The sequence below is a fragment of the Orycteropus afer genome, unplaced genomic scaffold (assembly GCF_000298275.1).
Source record: "Orycteropus afer afer isolate SDZICR_OR568_19922 unplaced genomic scaffold, OryAfe1.0 scaffold00046, whole genome shotgun sequence".
Taxonomy (NCBI): domain Eukaryota; kingdom Metazoa; phylum Chordata; class Mammalia; order Tubulidentata; family Orycteropodidae; genus Orycteropus; species Orycteropus afer.
The window spans coordinates 1,148,946-1,167,885 of NW_006921633.1; the positions used below are offsets into that span (position 1 = coordinate 1,148,946).

Here is an 18,940-nt window from a genome sequence, read left to right on the forward strand (position 1 = left end):
AAACCCACCAGCCACTCCTCGGAAGGAAGGTTGGGCAATCCTACTTCCGTAGTGATACTGCCTCGGAAACCCAAGGAGGGGTCGCTATGAGTCAGGGCGACTCGATGGCACATAACAACAACAACAACAACATACCCTCCTCACACTCTCTGATCTGCTGGTGCCTCCCTTTAGCCAGTCAGAAGCCAAAGGACAAGACAGTCCATGGAGGTCAGCCTCCCAGAGCATAGAGCAGGATGGAGGAGGGTGGACGTAAAAAAAAATTAAAGGAAAATGATCTGGATATTTTTGATGAGATATGGAGGGGCACACAGGAAATATCCAGATCATTCTTCTTTAATTGTCCCCTCCTCAATGGAAACTGACGTCATTATAGTGAATGGGAACCTCAGACCATTTTAAAGTTGAACAGTAATTATTTTTATATGTAAATGTCTTTGAATATATATATATATATCTCCCAGTATTGATTGTATCTGTAAAACTTTTTAAAAATCAATTAAGGATGCTAGTAAATGCAACCAAATCGATGTTGAAAAGCATTAGGGAAATTTGAAAGTTTTTCCAGTTTAAGTGGAGTAATTTTGATGGTTCATAATTTTCACAACCCTGTCTGGAGTGCCACAAGAATCCACTCATGAAAGACATTAGTACATTTAGGATTGCATCTTTTAAATTGCAATTTTATATTCACATCATATCTTGATAGTCCTAAATATTTTTTAAAAAATTATAATTAAACATCTTTAGCCCATCTCCAGAGGTTTTTATTTTCATAGAAAAAAAAATGATATTAAAATCTTGCAATTAAATTCTAATACCCAAATTTTTGTATGTTGTATATTATAATTTTTTACCAATATCAAATTATGATACAGTCCCAATTTAATTGTACTCATGAGAAACCTGTACATAGTCCAGGAGGCTGTCATTCAAACAGAACAAAGGGATACTGCATGTTTTAAAATCAGGAAGGGAGTGTGTCGGGGTTGTATCCTTTCACCATATTTATTCAATCTGTATGCTGAGCAAATAATCCAAGATGCTGGACTATATGAAGAAGAACATGGCATCAGGATTGGAGGAAGACTCATTACAACCTGTGATAGGCTGACAACACAATTTTGCTTGCTGAAAGTGAGGATGACTTGAAGCACTTACTGATGAAGATTGAGGACTACAGTCTGCAGTATGAATTACACCTCAATATAAAGAAAACAAAAATCCTCACCAGTGGACCACTGGTAGCATCATTATTAAGTAGCATCATAATAAATGGAGAAAAGATTGAAGTTGTCAAAGACTTCATATTACTTGGTTCTACAGTCAACACCAATGGAAGCAGCAGTCAAGACATCAGACGATGTAGTGCATTGGGCAAATCTGCTGCAAAAGACCTCTTTCAAGTGCTGAAGAGCAAAGACGTCTCCTTGAAGACTGAGGTGTGCCTAACCCAGCCATGATATTTTCATTCACCTTATGAGGCATGTGAGAGCTGGACAATGAATAAAGAAGACAGAAGAAAAGTTGATGCTTTTGAGTTGTGGTGTTGGCAAAGAATACTGGACTGCTAAAAGAACTAACAAATCTGTCCTGGAAGAAGTGCAACCAGAATGCTCCTTGGAAGCAAGAATGGGCAAAGTGCATCTCACCTACTTTAGTCATGTTGTGAGAAGGGACCATTCTCTGGCGAAGGATATCATGCTTGGTAAAGTAGAGGCTCAATGAAAAAGGGGAAGGCTCTCAGCAAGACGGATTGACACAGTGGCTGCAATGGTGGGCTCTGGTATAGCAGGGATCATGAGGCTGACACAGAACTGGGCAGTGTTTCATTCTGTTGTGCATTAGGTTGGTATGAGTCAGAAATGACTTGATGGCACCTAACAACAACAACATTTATTTTACACTGAGGGGGGATCCCTAAGAATTGGCTAAGAATTAATATATATGAGAAGATTTCCTCTCACATATAAAACCTCAGTATGTGTCCATTGTTTGCCTGAAAAGCTACTGGCTGCATTCTGGCAAGGGCTTGAGAGGATCCTTTGCATTAATCCCACCTGTGACACCAGTCTGCTTGGCATAACAATAGGACAGTGATATGAATAATGAAAATGTGACAATATAAAAGTTAAAAACTTCATTTTAGAGGATAGAGAGAGCTGAAGAGATAGTTACATAAGGCCGGAAATAACAGCATTTCCTCAGACAGTGTTATGACTTCCAAGTCTCTCATAATCCCACAATGAGACCTATGCTTATGAGGATATTTTCCAGGTTCAAAGACTTCCCCCTACCATTTCCTTATGTTGTAGTTTGTACCTGTCTATCTTCTAACTCCCTCCACCACATACATCCAAATATTCAGGAGGGTCTGACCATGTGACTACCAGTCCAAGAGGTATACAAAACTACTATAAACCAATTTTAACACCCACCAACATGTTTACCATGGGATTAGGGACACTGAATTAGTAAATTTGGCTCCACCAGGAGCATACTTCAGCAAGCCCAAGCTTCAAGCTGTCTGAGGTTCTCTCCAGCACAGGGGGATGTCCGTGCCTTGATGTTTAAGATCCTTGTTTGTCCTTGTTCTCTCTTGTCAAATCTGAAATTGGAATTATGGGATAATATTTCTAGCGGCTTCACTTAATTATTCAACTCTTGTTGGTTGGAGGTCTGAAGACTGCCTTAAGAGATGAGTAATCACAGACCCTTGTTGTTTGCCAGACTTGGACTCTGTCATAAATTCTCCTACCCTACTAGGATGTAAACTCTTTGAAAGTAAAATTTCCATTTAATATATATTTAATATATTTCTTTATTCCTAGAATTGACAACAGTGTTCAGCACACAGGAAATTATTATTTGTTGAATAAGTAAATCAACTTCTGAACATGTCTAACCACTGATCTCCATGGATTCATTTCCAGACACTGATCTCCATGGCTTAGATATCAAAGTCTGAGATCTTGTTGAGATGTTGTCTTTAAATCAGTAGCTTGACCTGGAAATTTCTGCCTCTTAGAATTGGCACCCCTGGCCATCATTCTAGCCCTCAGGATATGGCCTCCTTGTGGTTTCTGCCTTTAGGCCATTTTGAACAAACCCCTTCCTCCCAGGCTGCATCTCAGTGGTTAATTGTTCCCTTTGTCTGGCAGAGAGTATATGTCAATAAGTTTTAGAAGGTGTCTCAGTCAGGGTCTTCTAGAGAAACAGAATCAATAAGATATATAGATACAGGTGTACATATAGGTGTAGATACAGGTACAGATATAAGATATCTGCAAAAGCCAGAACCCATGTAAGGTGGAAACCTGTCATAGTAGGAAAACTCAAATATTTTCCACTAAATACAGAGTGATAGAAAAGTAGTGACTGCTCCCTCTCAAAGGTAGAAACCTTACAAGACCTGGAAAAACAAGACAGTCCATCAAGTTCTGGCTCTCTCAGGTTTCACTGTATATATCTATCTATCTACATAGATATACATACATACATATATATACACACATATACATACATAAATATCTACACATGTACACACACACACACACATAGAACTAACAAAACTCACTGCTGTCTAGTCCAATCCAACTCATGGTGACCCCTCCTTGGGTTTCCGAGATAATATCACTACAGAAGTAGATGGCCCAACCTTCCTTCCAAGGAGTGGCTAGTGGGTTTGAACCACCAGCCTTCTGGTTAGCATTCAAATGCCTTAGGCACTACACCACCAGATACATAGAAAGAGAGAACGATTTAAGAAACTGGTTTACACAACTGGGGGGCTGTTGTTGTTGTTAAGTGCCGTCGAGTTGTTTCCGACTCATAGCAACCCCATGCACAGCAGAACGAAACACTGCCCGATCCCGCGCCAGCCCCACAATCCCCGCTATACTTGAGCCCATCATTGCAGCCACCATGTCAATCCATCTCGTTGAAGGCCTCCCCCTCTTTCGTCGATCCTCTACCCTACCAAGCATGACATCCTTCTCCAGGGAATGGTCCCTTCTTACAACATGACCAAAATAGGTGAGATGAAGTCTGGCCATTCTTGCTTCCAAGGAGCATTCCGGCTGCACTTCCTCCAGGACAGATCTGTTAGTTCTTTTAGCAGTCCACGGTACTTTCAGCATTCTTCACCAGCACCACAACTCAAAAGCATCAACTCTTCTTCGGTCTTCCTTATTCATTGTCCAGCTCTCACATGCATACGAGGCTATTGGAAATATCATGGCTTGTGTCAGGTGCACCTTAGTCCTCAAGGAGATATCCTTGCTCCTCAGCACTTGATACAGTTCCTTCGCAGTTGACTTTCCCAATGCTACACATCGTCTAATGTCCTGACTGCTGCTTCCATTGGCATCGATTGTAGAACGGGGCCGACTCGACGGTACATAACAACAACAACTGGGGGGCTAGCAACCACAAAATCTGTAAGTCCAGCAACAGGCTGAAGATTCCTGTAGGCTTGTGTCACAGAATCACAGGTTAGGTGATGGGAAGAGTGAAGAGTGTGGGATTTCTGGCAAAATGTTTATAGTCTGGAGGCAGAACATACCTTAGGAAAACTCCCTTTTTGCTCTTAAAACCTTCAACTGATTGTTGTTGTTGTTGTTGTTGTTATTGTTGTTACGTGCCATCGAGTCAGACCCGATTCACAGTGACCCCTCCTTGGGTTTCCGAGGCAGTATCATTACGGAAGTAGATTGCCCAACCTTCCTTCCAAGGAGTGGCTGGTGGGTTTGAACCCCCAGACTTCTGGTTAGCAGTCAAATGCCTTAGGCACTATGAGGCCCCCCAAAATTATTAGATTACAGGGTAATATGCTTTACTTAAGGCCAACTGATTTAATCATGTAACTACTTCATAACAGCATCTAGACTAGTGTTTGGCCAAACAACTGGGCATCACAGCTTAGACAAGTTTACAGGTAAGATTAACCATCATAGAAAGAATATCAGGGGTCAGTCCTGTCTGCTGTCAGTTGCCTTTCATGCAGATGGATGAGTGTTGGCTCCACCAGTCCTCATAGACAGAGACTGGTTTCCATGCACCAGCAGCCCCTTGCAAAACTCACCCACATTTAGTTTATCCCCAGCTGTTAGCATCTCATCAACATTTAATGCTCACTAGCTGTGGACCTGCAGGCACGTCTAGATCCTCGTCTTCCCCTTCCCCCTCTCAGTGTAAGGCTCCTCTCCAGGCTCTCCCAGCTTTCGCCTGACCCTTTCTCTACTCCCCAGCAGCAGCAGGAGCTCACAGCTTTCAGACAAGAGACTTCAGACCCTAGTGTAGTGAGGGGAGGGTGGTTTGGGCACCCCAGACTTCTATGAAGGGGGATAGGTCCCAAGTGGGATTCTTCTCCTGATCTTCCTTGGGAAGGCAGGGAGAAGGAACAGTTTCTGCTCTATGAGTTGCCTTCCCCACAATGGCAACTTCATTTTTCATTCCATCTCAGATACCCAGTGTGAGGAGACACTGAGGTGGTAGTACCAGGATTATTAGCAGAGGAATATAAAGAAAGTATCTGTGAATACACTTACATTAATATTTTAGTCCTTTGGTACATACTCACTCTCAATCAGTGCCATAAGTTCCTTACAAAAGCAAGGGATAATTTTAGCTTTAACCAAACCAAGATTAGAAGCAGACTTTAAGTCTTTCATAAATGGTGGTGCCCTCTTGTGTGAATTGGTAGGTTCTAGCACCAAATGGCCTCAGACTTCTACTCTAGCACTAGGGTTTTCCAACATTTTTCTTTCAGCAGTGTTCATGGCTGAATGAGTAAGAAGATAAATTAGTGGAGATACATCTTCTTCTAATATCTCATAACCTTTCAGGATGATTTTGCATAGATTTATGAACTTACGCAAAAAGGAAGATCTATAAAGAAAGCTATACACCAAGAGTTTGTAAAGAAGTGTTGTGGGACTTTTTGTTTGTTTTTGTTCTGAATTAGTAACCATTTTTAATCCTTGGTTCCTTAATATATGAATCTATGGCATCAAGATATTTAAAGTTCCACTGGATTGTAAACTTTATCTGTAAAATTCTCACTTCCCCAAAGGAAAGTTGGCACGGTGTCTGTCATGGTTACCATCATGTCTGTCACAGTGCAAGGCACTGTGAACTTACTTTTGTGTAAGCTGATAGTACTCATTAAAGAAATACTTGTTGAATGAGTAAATGAATGGGTGGATTTACTTAACCTGCTTCTTGTAATATTCAAGGAAATTTATCTGTTCTCAAAATGGTCTGCAAGTCCATTTTTTTGTGAGTGACCAAAGGAGAAGTTTGTCTCACTCTTACCTTCATTTTGTTAATACCAATGAGTGGTCTTGTCATTGTGGGAAATGTTGCGGCCCTTGTAGAATCCAAAGATGCCCACTGGCCATGTGACTGCTCCTAGTTAAGTGGTTCTTCATCTTCATACCATCTGCCTATTAGGAATTGAAATGTTTATTTAGTTTTAATTTATTTAGATAACCCAAGGCAAAAGGCACTGAGAAGAAAATTCTGTGTTGTTATACCCATCACACCTATTTGAAATGCAAAGGTTCCTTGTCAACAGATAATGAAACAAAGAACATGCTCACCAGTGATGTTGTTGTGTTGTTGTTATGTCCCATGGCGTCACCCCGACTCATAGCGACCCCTCCTTGGGTTTCGAGGTGGTACCACTACAGAAGTAGATTGCCCAACCTTCCTTCCAAGGAGTGGCTGGTGGGTTTGAACCACCAGCCTTCTGTTATCAGTCAAGTGCCTTAGGCACTATGCTACCAGAGCTCCTTCACCAGTGATAAAAATGGAAAAAATGGGGAAGAATTAGATATATTTTCCTGAACTGAAACACACCACCATATATAAGTAATCCCTGTCCACCACCCCCACCCCCAACTTCCTGTGCTACCATTAGAGACAGAAATCTGCAGGGAGATCCTGTCCCCAATTATTTAAAATGCTGTATTTAATCAATAAGTCCACATTTTGAGCTTGCCTAAGGCTTGAAAAGAATGAGGAGGAGGGCAGTGCTTACCTCCATGGTGACACCAACAGCAAGTGAGCAGCCCGCCTCTCCTGGCAGTTTCCTCTGCACCACAGTCCAGGCTCATTATCATCAGTGATCAATAGCTGCTTTGTGAGCTTGTATTGTACAAGTCGCTGAGAACTGACAATCCTGCTATTCAAATACTGCTGAATTTCCCACAGTGAGATCTGTCAAAACTGCCAGATCCTATCTTAGAGGTTGGTCCAATAAATGGGGAAGAACCTCTAATTCTACACTTCCATCCCATTTATGATATTGGGGTGATCTTAAAGAACCCAAGAGTTCGTACAGTTGTATATATGTTACATATAAACTAAGCTTCAATTTCAAAATCAGAGAATAATTGCACTCGTGTAAGGAGCTCTGGTAGCATAGTGGCTAAGACACTTGCCTGCTAACCAGAAGGCTGGTGGTTCAAACCCACCAGCCACTCCTCGGAAGGAAGGTTGGGCAATCCTACTTCCGTAGTGATACTGCCTTGGAAACCCAAGGAGGGGTCGCTATGAGTCGGGGCCGACTCGACGGCACATAACAACAACAACAAAGGAGCTTGGTGGTGTAGTGGTTGAGGTATTTGGTTTAACCAAAAGGTCAATGGCTTGGACCACCCTGTGGAAGAAATGAGGTGATCTGCTTCCATAGATTTACAGCCTTAGAAACTCAATGGGGGTCACTTATGAGTTGGAATGGACTTGATGGCAGTGAGTTAGGTTTGATTTGGCAAGTAGCCAAGAGAAGCGGATTCCCTGAGACACACACACTCCAGTGTGTTTCCCTCTGAGCTAAATGCTCCTTTTGTGCTCCTCCCCTTAAATCCGCAAGAGTTCTGCAACAGAGCTGCTCCAAGCAGGTAGAACGTAGCAAGAATCCTGTTCTTTAAGAAGATGGAGAAACTGGAGTTACATTATCTATTAAACTTTGAAACGCTGAAATTAATCATTTCAAAGGCCTATTATCTAGCTAGTAACGCCTCTGCTACTGAATAGTTAGCTGAATAGTTAGTTGATTTCAAAACAGAGCTCTGGTACTGCAGTGCCTAAGGCACTTAACTGCTGACCAGAAGGTTGGAGGTTCAAACCCACAAGCAACTCCTCAGAAGGAAGGTTGGGCAATCTACTTCCATAGAGGTACTGCCTTAGAAACCCAAAGAGGGGTTGCTATGAGTCAGAGACGACTCAATGGCACATAACAACAGCAGGATTTAATGCTACCTTCATAAACAATTGTCCTTATTCAAATCTCTTCATTTTCTGCATTGTTTGAAGCAAAACAATGGCTTCTTTATGAGTGATAATTTTAAGACTTGAACCTGCTGTACAGTATAGAGCAGTTTGTTAGCTTTTTTTAATCACAGAGTGTGCCAGGAGTTAGAAATCCAGAGGTAAAGTGCTATAAAACTATTGACTTTGTTAAAAAAAAAAAAAAAAAAAATTGATATGCCTAGGAAATCACACTCCTACAGTAAAATTAGTTGACTCAAACCTACTCACTCATGGAGGTAAAGGAATGAATCACAAATAGGTAAGCACTTTCTATCAAAAGGAAGTGTGTATCACTGTTATAATGACTGTGGCTAAATTGGTTCTGATTACTTTAATCCAGTCTCTGAATGTCTCTCAGATATTCCATGGTGATGATACTACCAGGACTGTCTACCCTTCCCTCTTGGCCCTGTTGTGTGTCATGTGGTGGCAATCAAGGAGGTGTTTGCAGAAGTGGTTGTCAGGGTGCATGATTCATGCCCCTTGAAAAGAGCTGTTAAGTTTGGAAGACTAGGGTGCTCTGTGGCATTGTTGAAAAATATTAACCTGCTCTTTATGCAGCCCTATGACTCCTTGGAAATTCACATCATCCTTTGCCACCATCTACATCTCCCTGTTCCTGTCATTTATCAACTTCCTGTCTCAGAGGAGTTCCACCCCCAGATCCTGCCCTGGCCTGGACTATGTTATCACCTGAACTCTCTCCCTCAGTTGCATGACCTTTTGATGTCTCACTCCCAGAACACCTGCTCTTCATCACCACTAAGACATCCAGTGCCTAAGCACTTCCATTTTCTCCTGGTTCATCAGCCCCCTCCTCATTTTTCTGCCTGCTGTAACTCTGCTCTCACAATCCCCTTGGCGCTTCACCCCTACGTTTCTCCTACAACCCACCTCTCCACTATTTTCATTGGGGAAAATTACATGTTGGTGCAGATTGCCACCACCTGAGAGTCTGTGTTGCCAACTGCATTTAAGCCCTCTTCAGTACTCTGCCATCCTATTCTTGTCTTTGATCGGTACCCCCATTTGCCACTCTCTGAGCAGCCAGCCAGTCTTTTGCCCCCTCCTCAACCTTCTGCCCAAACTTTAACCCCCTCCATTCTTAGCAGATGACTTTCCTACCCTCCTTCATTGAGAAAATAGAAGCCACCTGGCATGAACTTCATCCTGGCACTGCTTTCTTTCTTTTCTGTCTTACTTCCCATCCAAGTCTCTCCTCCTATTCGAAACTGGCCCCTTACCTGGTGCTTGGACCCCAGCCTCCTATCCATCCCTACTCTGTCATTGCCTCTTCTCAGTCCTAGGTCTACAGGCTCATGACTAAAGCTGGATCTGTGTCTTAGTCAAGAATCACATTCCAGTCTTCTCATCTCTATGCACCTCTCCTCAGGTAAAAACAAATCCTTTGATCTCACACACACACACACACACACACACACATGAATTCCTACCCTTAGCCTCCCTCCCTCCTTCCCTTCTCATCCAGACTTCACAGATTGTCTCCTTCCTTCTTTGTGTTTCATAAAGCCAAAGAAACAACTCACTGCTGTTGAGTCAATTCAACTCATAGTGACCCCTCCATGGGTTTCTGAGACAGTATCTCTATGGAAATAGATTGCCCAATCTTATATATTTGCTTCTATTTATGCATAAATTTCTCATTTCTCAAAGAGGGGAATCCTCCTTTGTGTGAGGCACTGTGTAAGGTGGTCTTTACATACATTGTTGTTAGCTGCCATCGAGTGGCACCTCTCTTTCACTCTTTAGCCCATTCCATCTGTTTTCTCTCCCACCATTCTGCTGATATGGTGACTTTCTAATTCCAAGATCCAATTGACTCTTCTCCCTCTTTGTCTTAAAAAAGGAAGAATTTGTTTCTTCTAGAGTAGCAATGTCTAATGGAAATAGAATGAGAGCCACATATGTAATTTTTAATTTTCTAGTAGCCACACCAGCCACTCTGTGGAAGGGAAGACTGGGCAATCTACATCTGTGAAGTTTATTGCCTCAGAAACCCAATGGGGGTTACTATGAGTCGGAATCAACTGGTTGGCAGTGAGTTTGGTGTTTTTTTTTTTTTTTTAACATTGAAAAAGTTAAAATCGACAGTGAAATTAATTTTAATAATACATTTTATTTAACCCAACACACCCAATGATACTATCATTTTAACATGTAATCAATATAAAAATTATTGAATTATTTTACATTCTTTTTTAAAAATTATTTTTACTGTCTTCACAATCCAGTATGCATTTTACAATTATAGCACACCCAAATTTGGGCCAGCTACAATGCAAATGTTCAATAGTCACATGGGACCAGTGGCCATCATACTGGACAGTGTAGTTCTCTCATTAGCTTTTTGAAATAGTCTCTTCTGGTCCTTTTCCTATCTCTCCAACTATTCTTTCTCAGTGTCCCACCTCTGCTTCCTCCTACAGCCTCTCACATTCTGTTGGTCTCAGGATTTCACCTTTGTCCTTCCTCTTTTCTCATCCGATGCCTCTTTCTGATCAATCTCCTATCCCATCCATTGGCTGATGATTCCCACAATTATTCCTCTGACTCCACCCTCTCAGCTGAACTCCCAACTAATATAGCCATACCACAGACGTCCAAATCTCAATGTGCCAAAACTGAATTCATCATCTTCCTCCATAAAACTCCTCCTGTCTCAGTCAGTGGTACCGTGTTCTATCCATATGACCAAGGCAGAAAACCAGTAGTCAACTTGGCTCTGTCTTCCTCCTTCATCCCCTTGAGCAATCAATTACAAAGTCCTATGAAGTCTACTTTCTTCAAATATTCACTTGTTTCCATCTCCACAATCACTACTTAAGTCCAGATCTTCATCTTCATCATCTTCCTTTGGATTATTTCCATGGCCGCTTTAATAGTTTTCCCACCTTCACTCTTAGTTTCCCCCACTCCATCTTTCATGCCTCAATCTCTCACCCAAATAATTTTATATTAACCTAAAATGGCCAATGGTGGGACTATATCCCCATTTAAAAAATAATTGTTGTTGTTATATGCTGTCGAGTCGGCCCCTACTCATAGGGACCCCTCCTTGGGATTCTGAGGCGGTATCACTGCGGAAGTAGATTGCCCAACCTTCCTTCCATGGAGTGGCTGGTGGGTTTGAACTGCCAGCCTTCTGGTTAGGGTTAGCAGTCAAGTGCCTTAGGCACTATGCTACCAGAGCTATGATATATTCAAGAGCATTTTCAAGATAACAGGCTTCACTTATGACGTCTTATTGTTCTCCTGCCTAACTCACTTCCCCCAACTTCACTTTGCCACTGAACAGCTCTGCAGATGGTTCTGAAAGACACCATAATATATTTAACAGAATCCACTTCTTTTTGTTTTGATGGCAGAGTGTCCCATGGCTTTGCAGACTTTTCTTAAACCTGGACTTAACGTAGAGCAATAGTTTTTACTATCTTTCTCTTTTTTCTAATCCCAGACATTTTATAATGCATTTTATTGAACTATTGAAATATAATGTATGTACAGTGAAATACACAAAACTAAAGTGACATGGGTCAATGCATTTTTTTTGCAGTATTCCCTCCACTCCACTCCCACCCATAGCAACCAACAAAGAAAGTTTCCTTCCATATATAAACCTTTCCTTAACCCTCCACAACAATGAACTAATACTGTATTTGTCCTTCTGTGATTGACTTATTTCACTCAGAATAATATCCATATTATGCAGTGTTTTGTAGACTCTACATTATTCTTTAGTGCTGCATAGCATTCCAGTATGTGTATGTACCATAGTTTGGTCATCCACTCTTCTACTGATAGGCATGTAGGTTGTTTCCATCTTTTTGCTATTGTAAATAGTGCTCTGATAAACATGAGCATGCATGTATCTGTTCCTATCCTGGCTCTCACCTCTGTAGGCTATATACCTAGTAATGGGATTTGCTGGATCAAATGGTATCTCCAATTCCAACTTTCTAAGGGCTCACCATATTGCCTTCCACAGTGGTTGTGTCACTTCACAGTCACACAAGCAGTGTATGAGAGTCCCAATCTCTCCACATCCTACATCCTCAGCAGCATTTGTTATTTTCTGTCTCATTGAACCTTGCCATCAGTGCTGGGGTGAGAATCCCAGACATTTTTGAAAATCTGATTAAAGTCATGGCTCCTTTCCCTGATGGAGGGGGAGGGGAGCATGTGCATATCCAATTTTGCATCAGTGTCAGGTGGTTCACAGAACTCCTGAACCCTTCGATGGGGTGATTGATCTTGTTGGAGGACAATTCTAAAATGGTATTCAGATTGTGGACTTGTTCCCACCTAAAATGAGAATCAAGGGTAGTTGGGTTTCACAAGATATTTTGAGAATTTTTGGAGCAGTTTCTGGCAAATTTTAGAATCTGAAAAAAGCTGTATTTCCTCCAAGGGTACTTTAAACATTGTCTGACTAGAAATACTAACAACAATGTCAAACTTTCATTTCTTGGCTAAATGGAGATGAGTTTCCCGACACCCATACTGCTCTTTATAAAAACTGCTTGGAAGGACATTTTCTTTCAGATTTTCCAAGCCTTTCTCCCCAGTTGACTCTCATGTTGCTCCTATCTTGGGTTATGACTGACTTTTATAACATTCTCAGTCATTCCAGAAGCTTTGCTAGGGAGCCCAGGCTCCGAACCATCTCCTACGCTCCTACCCAGTGCTCTGCTCCACCCTCAACTCTGCCAGCCCAGCACCTTGAGAAGGGACACAGAAGGGCAAACGTCCATGCAGTGGCCACTCATAGGAGCCTCTGAAGGAGGAGAGCCTATGTCAGGGAAACACCCCACACATCTTCAAATGAGTCTAGGCTTTCTTGTCAGCAGCTCAGCTGCTGGACAGTGGGATTTTTTCCGGGATTGCCCTTCCTGTGATCCTGGCCTGACCACAGAATGTGCCAGCTGTTTAGGCAGGGGAACGGGGTTATCAGGTAGTGACTACCCACGGGCATGGGGTAGAGCTTCAGCGGCCTGCAGCTCCAACACTGGGCACAACAGGGCTGCCTCATTATTCAATAACCAAGTCACGTGCTTGAGTCCATAGGCTCCTCCTTGGGTTTCTTTCTCCACTCTCTCTTCCTTAGCAGAGCTTCTCACCTACTGTGTCTGGATTTCAAGCCTATCTACCATTCTGTCTCCTGATTGTCCAATTTGTTTGTTCTCTTGCCAGACTCCCACCTTAAATTTCTTGCCCAATGGAAACTACCTTTTTCCTTTGTTTGCCTGAGTCATTTCAAAGGCCAACTTGCCCCCCAGGCAGACCCTCTGTGTCTTTGCCTCTTACCTTCTCCCCCTAACCCCTAACCCCAAGCTCTTCACCTTTCAGGACTTCCTGCCAATTCCCAAAGGCACTCACTACCTTCCTCATTCTCCCATCCTGTTCCAACCAGGAACAACCAGCCACAAAAAAGGGAATGAATGTCTCACACCTTCTACTCTTTCCCACTTCAGCAAAGCTTTTCAGAGACATTTCCAGTGGAATCTGAATCCAGAAGGATTTAGATCCACTGAAAAATGCTAAACCTCCAGTATTTGGCTGTGTTTGACATTTTTGGCAGCTCCTCCCACATCTGATGTTACAAACACTGTTTATAGCTGCCTGGAAAGAAGCCTTTAATACTTGTATTATGTTTTAACTTGCTTTCCTTTGGAGGCAGGGAATTGTCAAGTAAGTATTCACATCACTCTGAAAAAGCACAGGTGTTCAGTGAACATGCAGTACTAAATGTTCATGCAGAATACACAGCTGTGTGCAAAGCAGTACTGACAATCCGCTGAATTTGCCACAATGCAGGTTTCCTCCCTTTGCCCCTCTCATCTTCAGTTTTGAAGTAATACAGCTGTAAAGCATATGCTTGCGAAATAAGAAAGAAGCATTCTGAGATGTTTTACTTTTCAGTTTTTTAACTGAAAATCAAGGTGAATAAAAGCATTGGACTGTCTATATGTGTATATATATACAGTCTCGTGTATATATAAGTACACAGTGTTTGTGCTTGTATGCATACTCTACATACACTGTATAATATCTTACATATTATACAACCTGTGTGCACCCTGAAATGGAGCCCTGTGCTTAATCTCAAATGATGCCTTATGAACCTCCCATAGTTTCAGTGTTCCCCTGCTCTCATCACAGACCCCGGCTTGCTTTTGTTACACACTTAAACATTCTTAGGTGCAAGAAGAAGCCCATGGATTTCATTTGAAAGTCCCACTAAAACAGAAGAAAGAGCAGATGTCCTGGGAAACGATAATTAATGTGAAGGAAGTGTCTCATTGTGAGAACCGACCTGCCCCCGGCTCCCGACTCTGCTCCATTTGGTGGCAATGACGTCAGCCGGGGGTGTCGTTTTTTGCAGAGATGTGCTCTCTACCCATTCTTCCTGGTGACTACAGTACCATTTGGTCCAATTATCACTTATGGTTACATAACCTGTTTTGATTGAAGAGTTTCTGAGAAAATAAAGGTACCTTGTCTTCTCCAGCACAAAAAATGTGAGGCGTACCAGCAGTCAAGCTGACCTACCAAGAAATACTGAGAGTCATTAAACTAAATTGTGACTGAACTTGATTTGGAAACAAAGCATCCATTGTGCATAGTTCCCCAGACATCCAGGAGGATGTTACTGTTTTTCTGGCAACAGCTTTCTCCCCAGCACACTCTAGAATGAGCAGAGTCCCTGGGCACGTTCATAACTCCATGGAGAGTGTGCAGGAAGCATTGACAAGGCTTCCTTTTTTCTCCCTATTCTGTAGGCGCTTTAGTGCAGAGTTTGCCCAGAGATGCCAGGGTATGAGCTTTCTGAATTTGTAGACTGGTGCACTCTTTCATTTCTGTTTTAGTTCTTTGCTGGCATGCTCGGGAAGCATGGTTTGTGCCACACAAGAATGTCTGTCCACTTGGAAAATGCTTGTGCATGAGTGAGGTGGTTGCTAATGCCGCTCTAAACTGTACTAAGTTTCTCCCTTGGCTTTGTTTGCTGCTTACAAGGGGATCAAGGTAATCCTTTCTCTTTGAATATCCCCAAAACAATCAATCCTGGGTTGGAAACATGTAGAGGTAGCTGGTACGGGTTTCTCTCCACCCGGCACTCGGGCTCCTAGTCTTAGAGAAGTTTGACCCAAGAGAACCCGTCATTACCGAGAATAGGCCTAGCCAGATAGGAGCCCATCAGGGCTTACTCCATCATCACGAGTCTAAATTAAATTGGGAGGACAGAGGGCAAATTTCAAAATGGAAAGGGAAAAGCAACCTTTGTTATGACAGTAACAGCTTAACACACAGCATAAGCTGAGGGATATGACAAAGTGACAAAGTGAGAAGCAGGAGTTCTTTCTCTCTTTTATTCCCTTCTTATTTGCCTTTTTGTGAAGTGAGGACCTGGGCACTTCACACATGGCTGCCAGGGCCCATCCAAAGCCTGGCTCATGAGTCTCACTTCGTACCACTACATGATGGATGGCCATGTAATTCTGAACAACTTCAGCCCATCCCTGCCCGAAAAAGGGCCAGTGAATTCAGGAAGTTGTAGCTTCTTCCTTCTCATCCTTAGTCCCTCTTCAGTTTTAAAAGAAGCTCCTCTGTGGAATCCCTGGATAAAGCAGGTAAAGGAGGGTGGCCATGACTGATCCTGACTCTGGGGCCTCGGTGTCTGTGTGCCCAAGCCGGGCCTCACGGGACCATTCATGTCAAGAGTGACTTTTCCTGTGGGCAGGGGCAGGACTGAGCAAACCCAGGTTCAGGGCCTCTTGAAGCGGGGGAGGTGGAAGAGCCTGGTATTGGCCTTAGCTGACCCCTGGGTAAACAATGCTTTTGCTTTTGTTCAATAATGTGCTTCTTCTGGTCACTCTCTGTTCCAGACCACCTGTCAGCCGAGCAGCTCCGCAGCCTGAGAAACTCCAAAAGAACAATATCACCAAAAAAAAGAAACTGGTTGAGGTAAGGAAGTTAAAGTATTTTTCTTTTAATCTGATATATCAGATTAAGATGTTCTAGGACCTGCCTAGTGGACATCAGCATCTGTGTGTCCCACACATACCTTCAAGTGAGCCCAAACAGATCCATTGGCTCTCTCTTGTCCCCACTCCCCTCTATGTAGCATGTGTCCTCACCTCAGTGACCAAAATCACATCCAGTGAGTCATGTTCCTTCCCTCCAGCCCTGCCACTGGGTCCTATCAATACTACTCTGAATGTAGGATCAAATCTGGTCCCTCTTCCCTATACCCAGTACCACTCAGGACTTATGCATCTGTTACATGGACAAGAAAGAGGGAAGAGAGAAACAGAAACACACACACACACACACACACACACACACACATGAACAGAGAGAAAGAAAGTGATGATGTTGATTCACTGTTTCTGGTGTTCCTTGAGCACTTCTCATGTGCCATGTGCTGTGCTACATGTCACCTATGAAGTATTTCATACAATCCTCACAACAACACATGAGGTAGGTAGAATTAGTATTCCCTTTTGACAGACGAGGACACTGTGGCTCAGGAAAGTTAACTGGCTTATTAGGTCCCATGCCCAAACTCACCAAGCCAATAAGTAGAGAGGCGTTTGAATGGTTGTTAAGATTTTAGATGCAGCTCTGCTGTTTTCTCAGAGTAGCCTCCTAATCGCTCTCCTGCCTCCAGATGCTCCATCTCTGACATGCCCTGCTGCCCCCAGAGTAAGTGCTTTACATAATGAATCTCATTTCATCTCACCCTGGCTTTAAGATCCAAGAGATCCCCACTTTGCCAATGGGATTCAAGTTCATGGCTTCAAAATCTTACCCAGAGCCACCTTCCAAGTTCATCACTTTTTGTTCTCCACCACCACTCAAATCTTGAACCTCAAACTGTCTCCTTAATGTTCTCTGGGGCTGCCTTGGACTTTTAAGCCCCTATGTGTTTATTTGTTCTGCTTAGGAGTAGCCCCTCTCCCACTCCCACATGCTTGTTCTCCCCAGCCCTCCTCTGTACAGGCTTCTTCCCTGATGCTCCGTCCCACCCCCTACACCCTCATCCCCACAAACCTTGGCACACACTCTACTGCCATTATTTCTTACCCATCTGTCTCCTTCACTAGACTATAAATTCACTAAGACCAGAAAACCCATCTTCAAGCTTTTTATTGGAAAAAAATGATTTATTGGAAAGATTTATCTGGGAGCATAGCACAGGTCAGGAAATGTGGCCAAGCTTCAAGAAAGACAAGATCCAGGAGCTATACCCAGATGGCTCCTCCCTTCTGCCCAACAGGGCCTCATATGTGTCTGCTGCATCTTCTCTTTCTCTAAAATCATCTTGAAAGAATCTGCCTGCATGCAGTAGACTAGGGGTGCCTCCCAGCACCTGAGTTTACATCTCCTCAGTTAACTAAACACCTGAGCCTATGATGTCCCAATTCCAGAATTATCAGGGAGACAGTCTCGCTGGCCCAGTTGGGGTCAGATATCTACCAGCACAGGGGTCACAGTCACATATGACACACCTTGTTTCAGGAAAACCTACTTGGGAGGGAGCTGCTCTCCAGAAGGAACACTGAAGGGTGGGCAGACACTATAAGGTGAATGGAAAAGGACTTTCCACATGAATGATTTTTTAAAGCAAAAACATAAAGGTAGGAAAGCTCCTAGTAAGTGGGCTAAATAGGCAAGTCAGCTTGACCAAGGGATACAGGACATAAAGTCAGAGGTATGGATAGCGGTTAAATGCACCAACTTAAGGAGCTCTGGTGTCACTGTGGCTAAGGCATTGGGCTGCTAATCAAAAGGTCAGCAGTTTAAACCACAAGCTGCTTGCAAGAGAAAGATGAGGTAATCTGCTTGCTTCCATGAAAATTGACAGCCTTGGAAACCCTATGGGGGTCGCTATAAGTCAGAATTGACAGAATGGCAGTGGGTTAAAGAATTTGGGCTTTATCCCATAGACAGTGAAAGCCTTTGAGTAAGGAAGTGTCATGGTATTTTAGTCGAATTAATCAGATTTTGCCATTGATGTGCTTTGGAGAGAGGAAAACGGCAGAATCAGAGAAAGTAGAGAAGAAAGACCCACAACTTCTTAACCTTGTATCCCACCAACCAGCACAGCACCTGACCAGAGCAGGTGCTCGGTGAATGTGTGGAACTGAAAGAAGAGCTGAATGAACCAGCCACTGCTCTTTGTCATGGAAGACAAGACAGGACAAGAAAGACTGTAAACCCAGAACAATGTGGAGTTGTTGTGGTTTTTTTCTTTAAAAAAAAAAAAAAAGCAAATGTGTAGAAACTTTGTGGGCAAGCACCAAACAACAGAATGTGCATGGCATTTCCGTTTCTGCTCTGCCAGTCTCAGTTGCATTTATGGGAGTTTATCACAGGAAATCTCTGCCCCACCATTCAGCTCACCCACAGAGCGCTTGCCAAGGCGTAGACATAGTGCTTCTGAGTAACTTTTGTGGAGCAGCAAGTCAGAAGACTTTGGCTCCCAGAGAAAGCAGGAAGTAGACCTAGCTTATTTAGAAAACTCACTATAATTCTATTCTTTATACTGTCACCCATCACATCTCAGGGGACCAGAGAAAGGGCTGCAGTTTATCCTTAGCTC

The 18,940-nt window shown here is 42.9% G+C and overlaps 1 protein-coding gene across 1 annotated transcript in view; it reads left to right on the plus strand.

Moving 5' to 3' along the window:
* EML6 (EMAP like 6) overlaps positions 1–18,940 on the plus strand; it is a 486,366-nt gene that overhangs the window by 447,034 nt on the left and 20,392 nt on the right. The window contains exon 28 of the mRNA XM_007937992.2: positions 16,221–16,299. Within this exon, the coding sequence (XP_007936183.1) occupies positions 16,221–16,299 (79 nt within the window). The remainder of the gene's footprint in view (positions 1–16,220; positions 16,300–18,940) is intronic.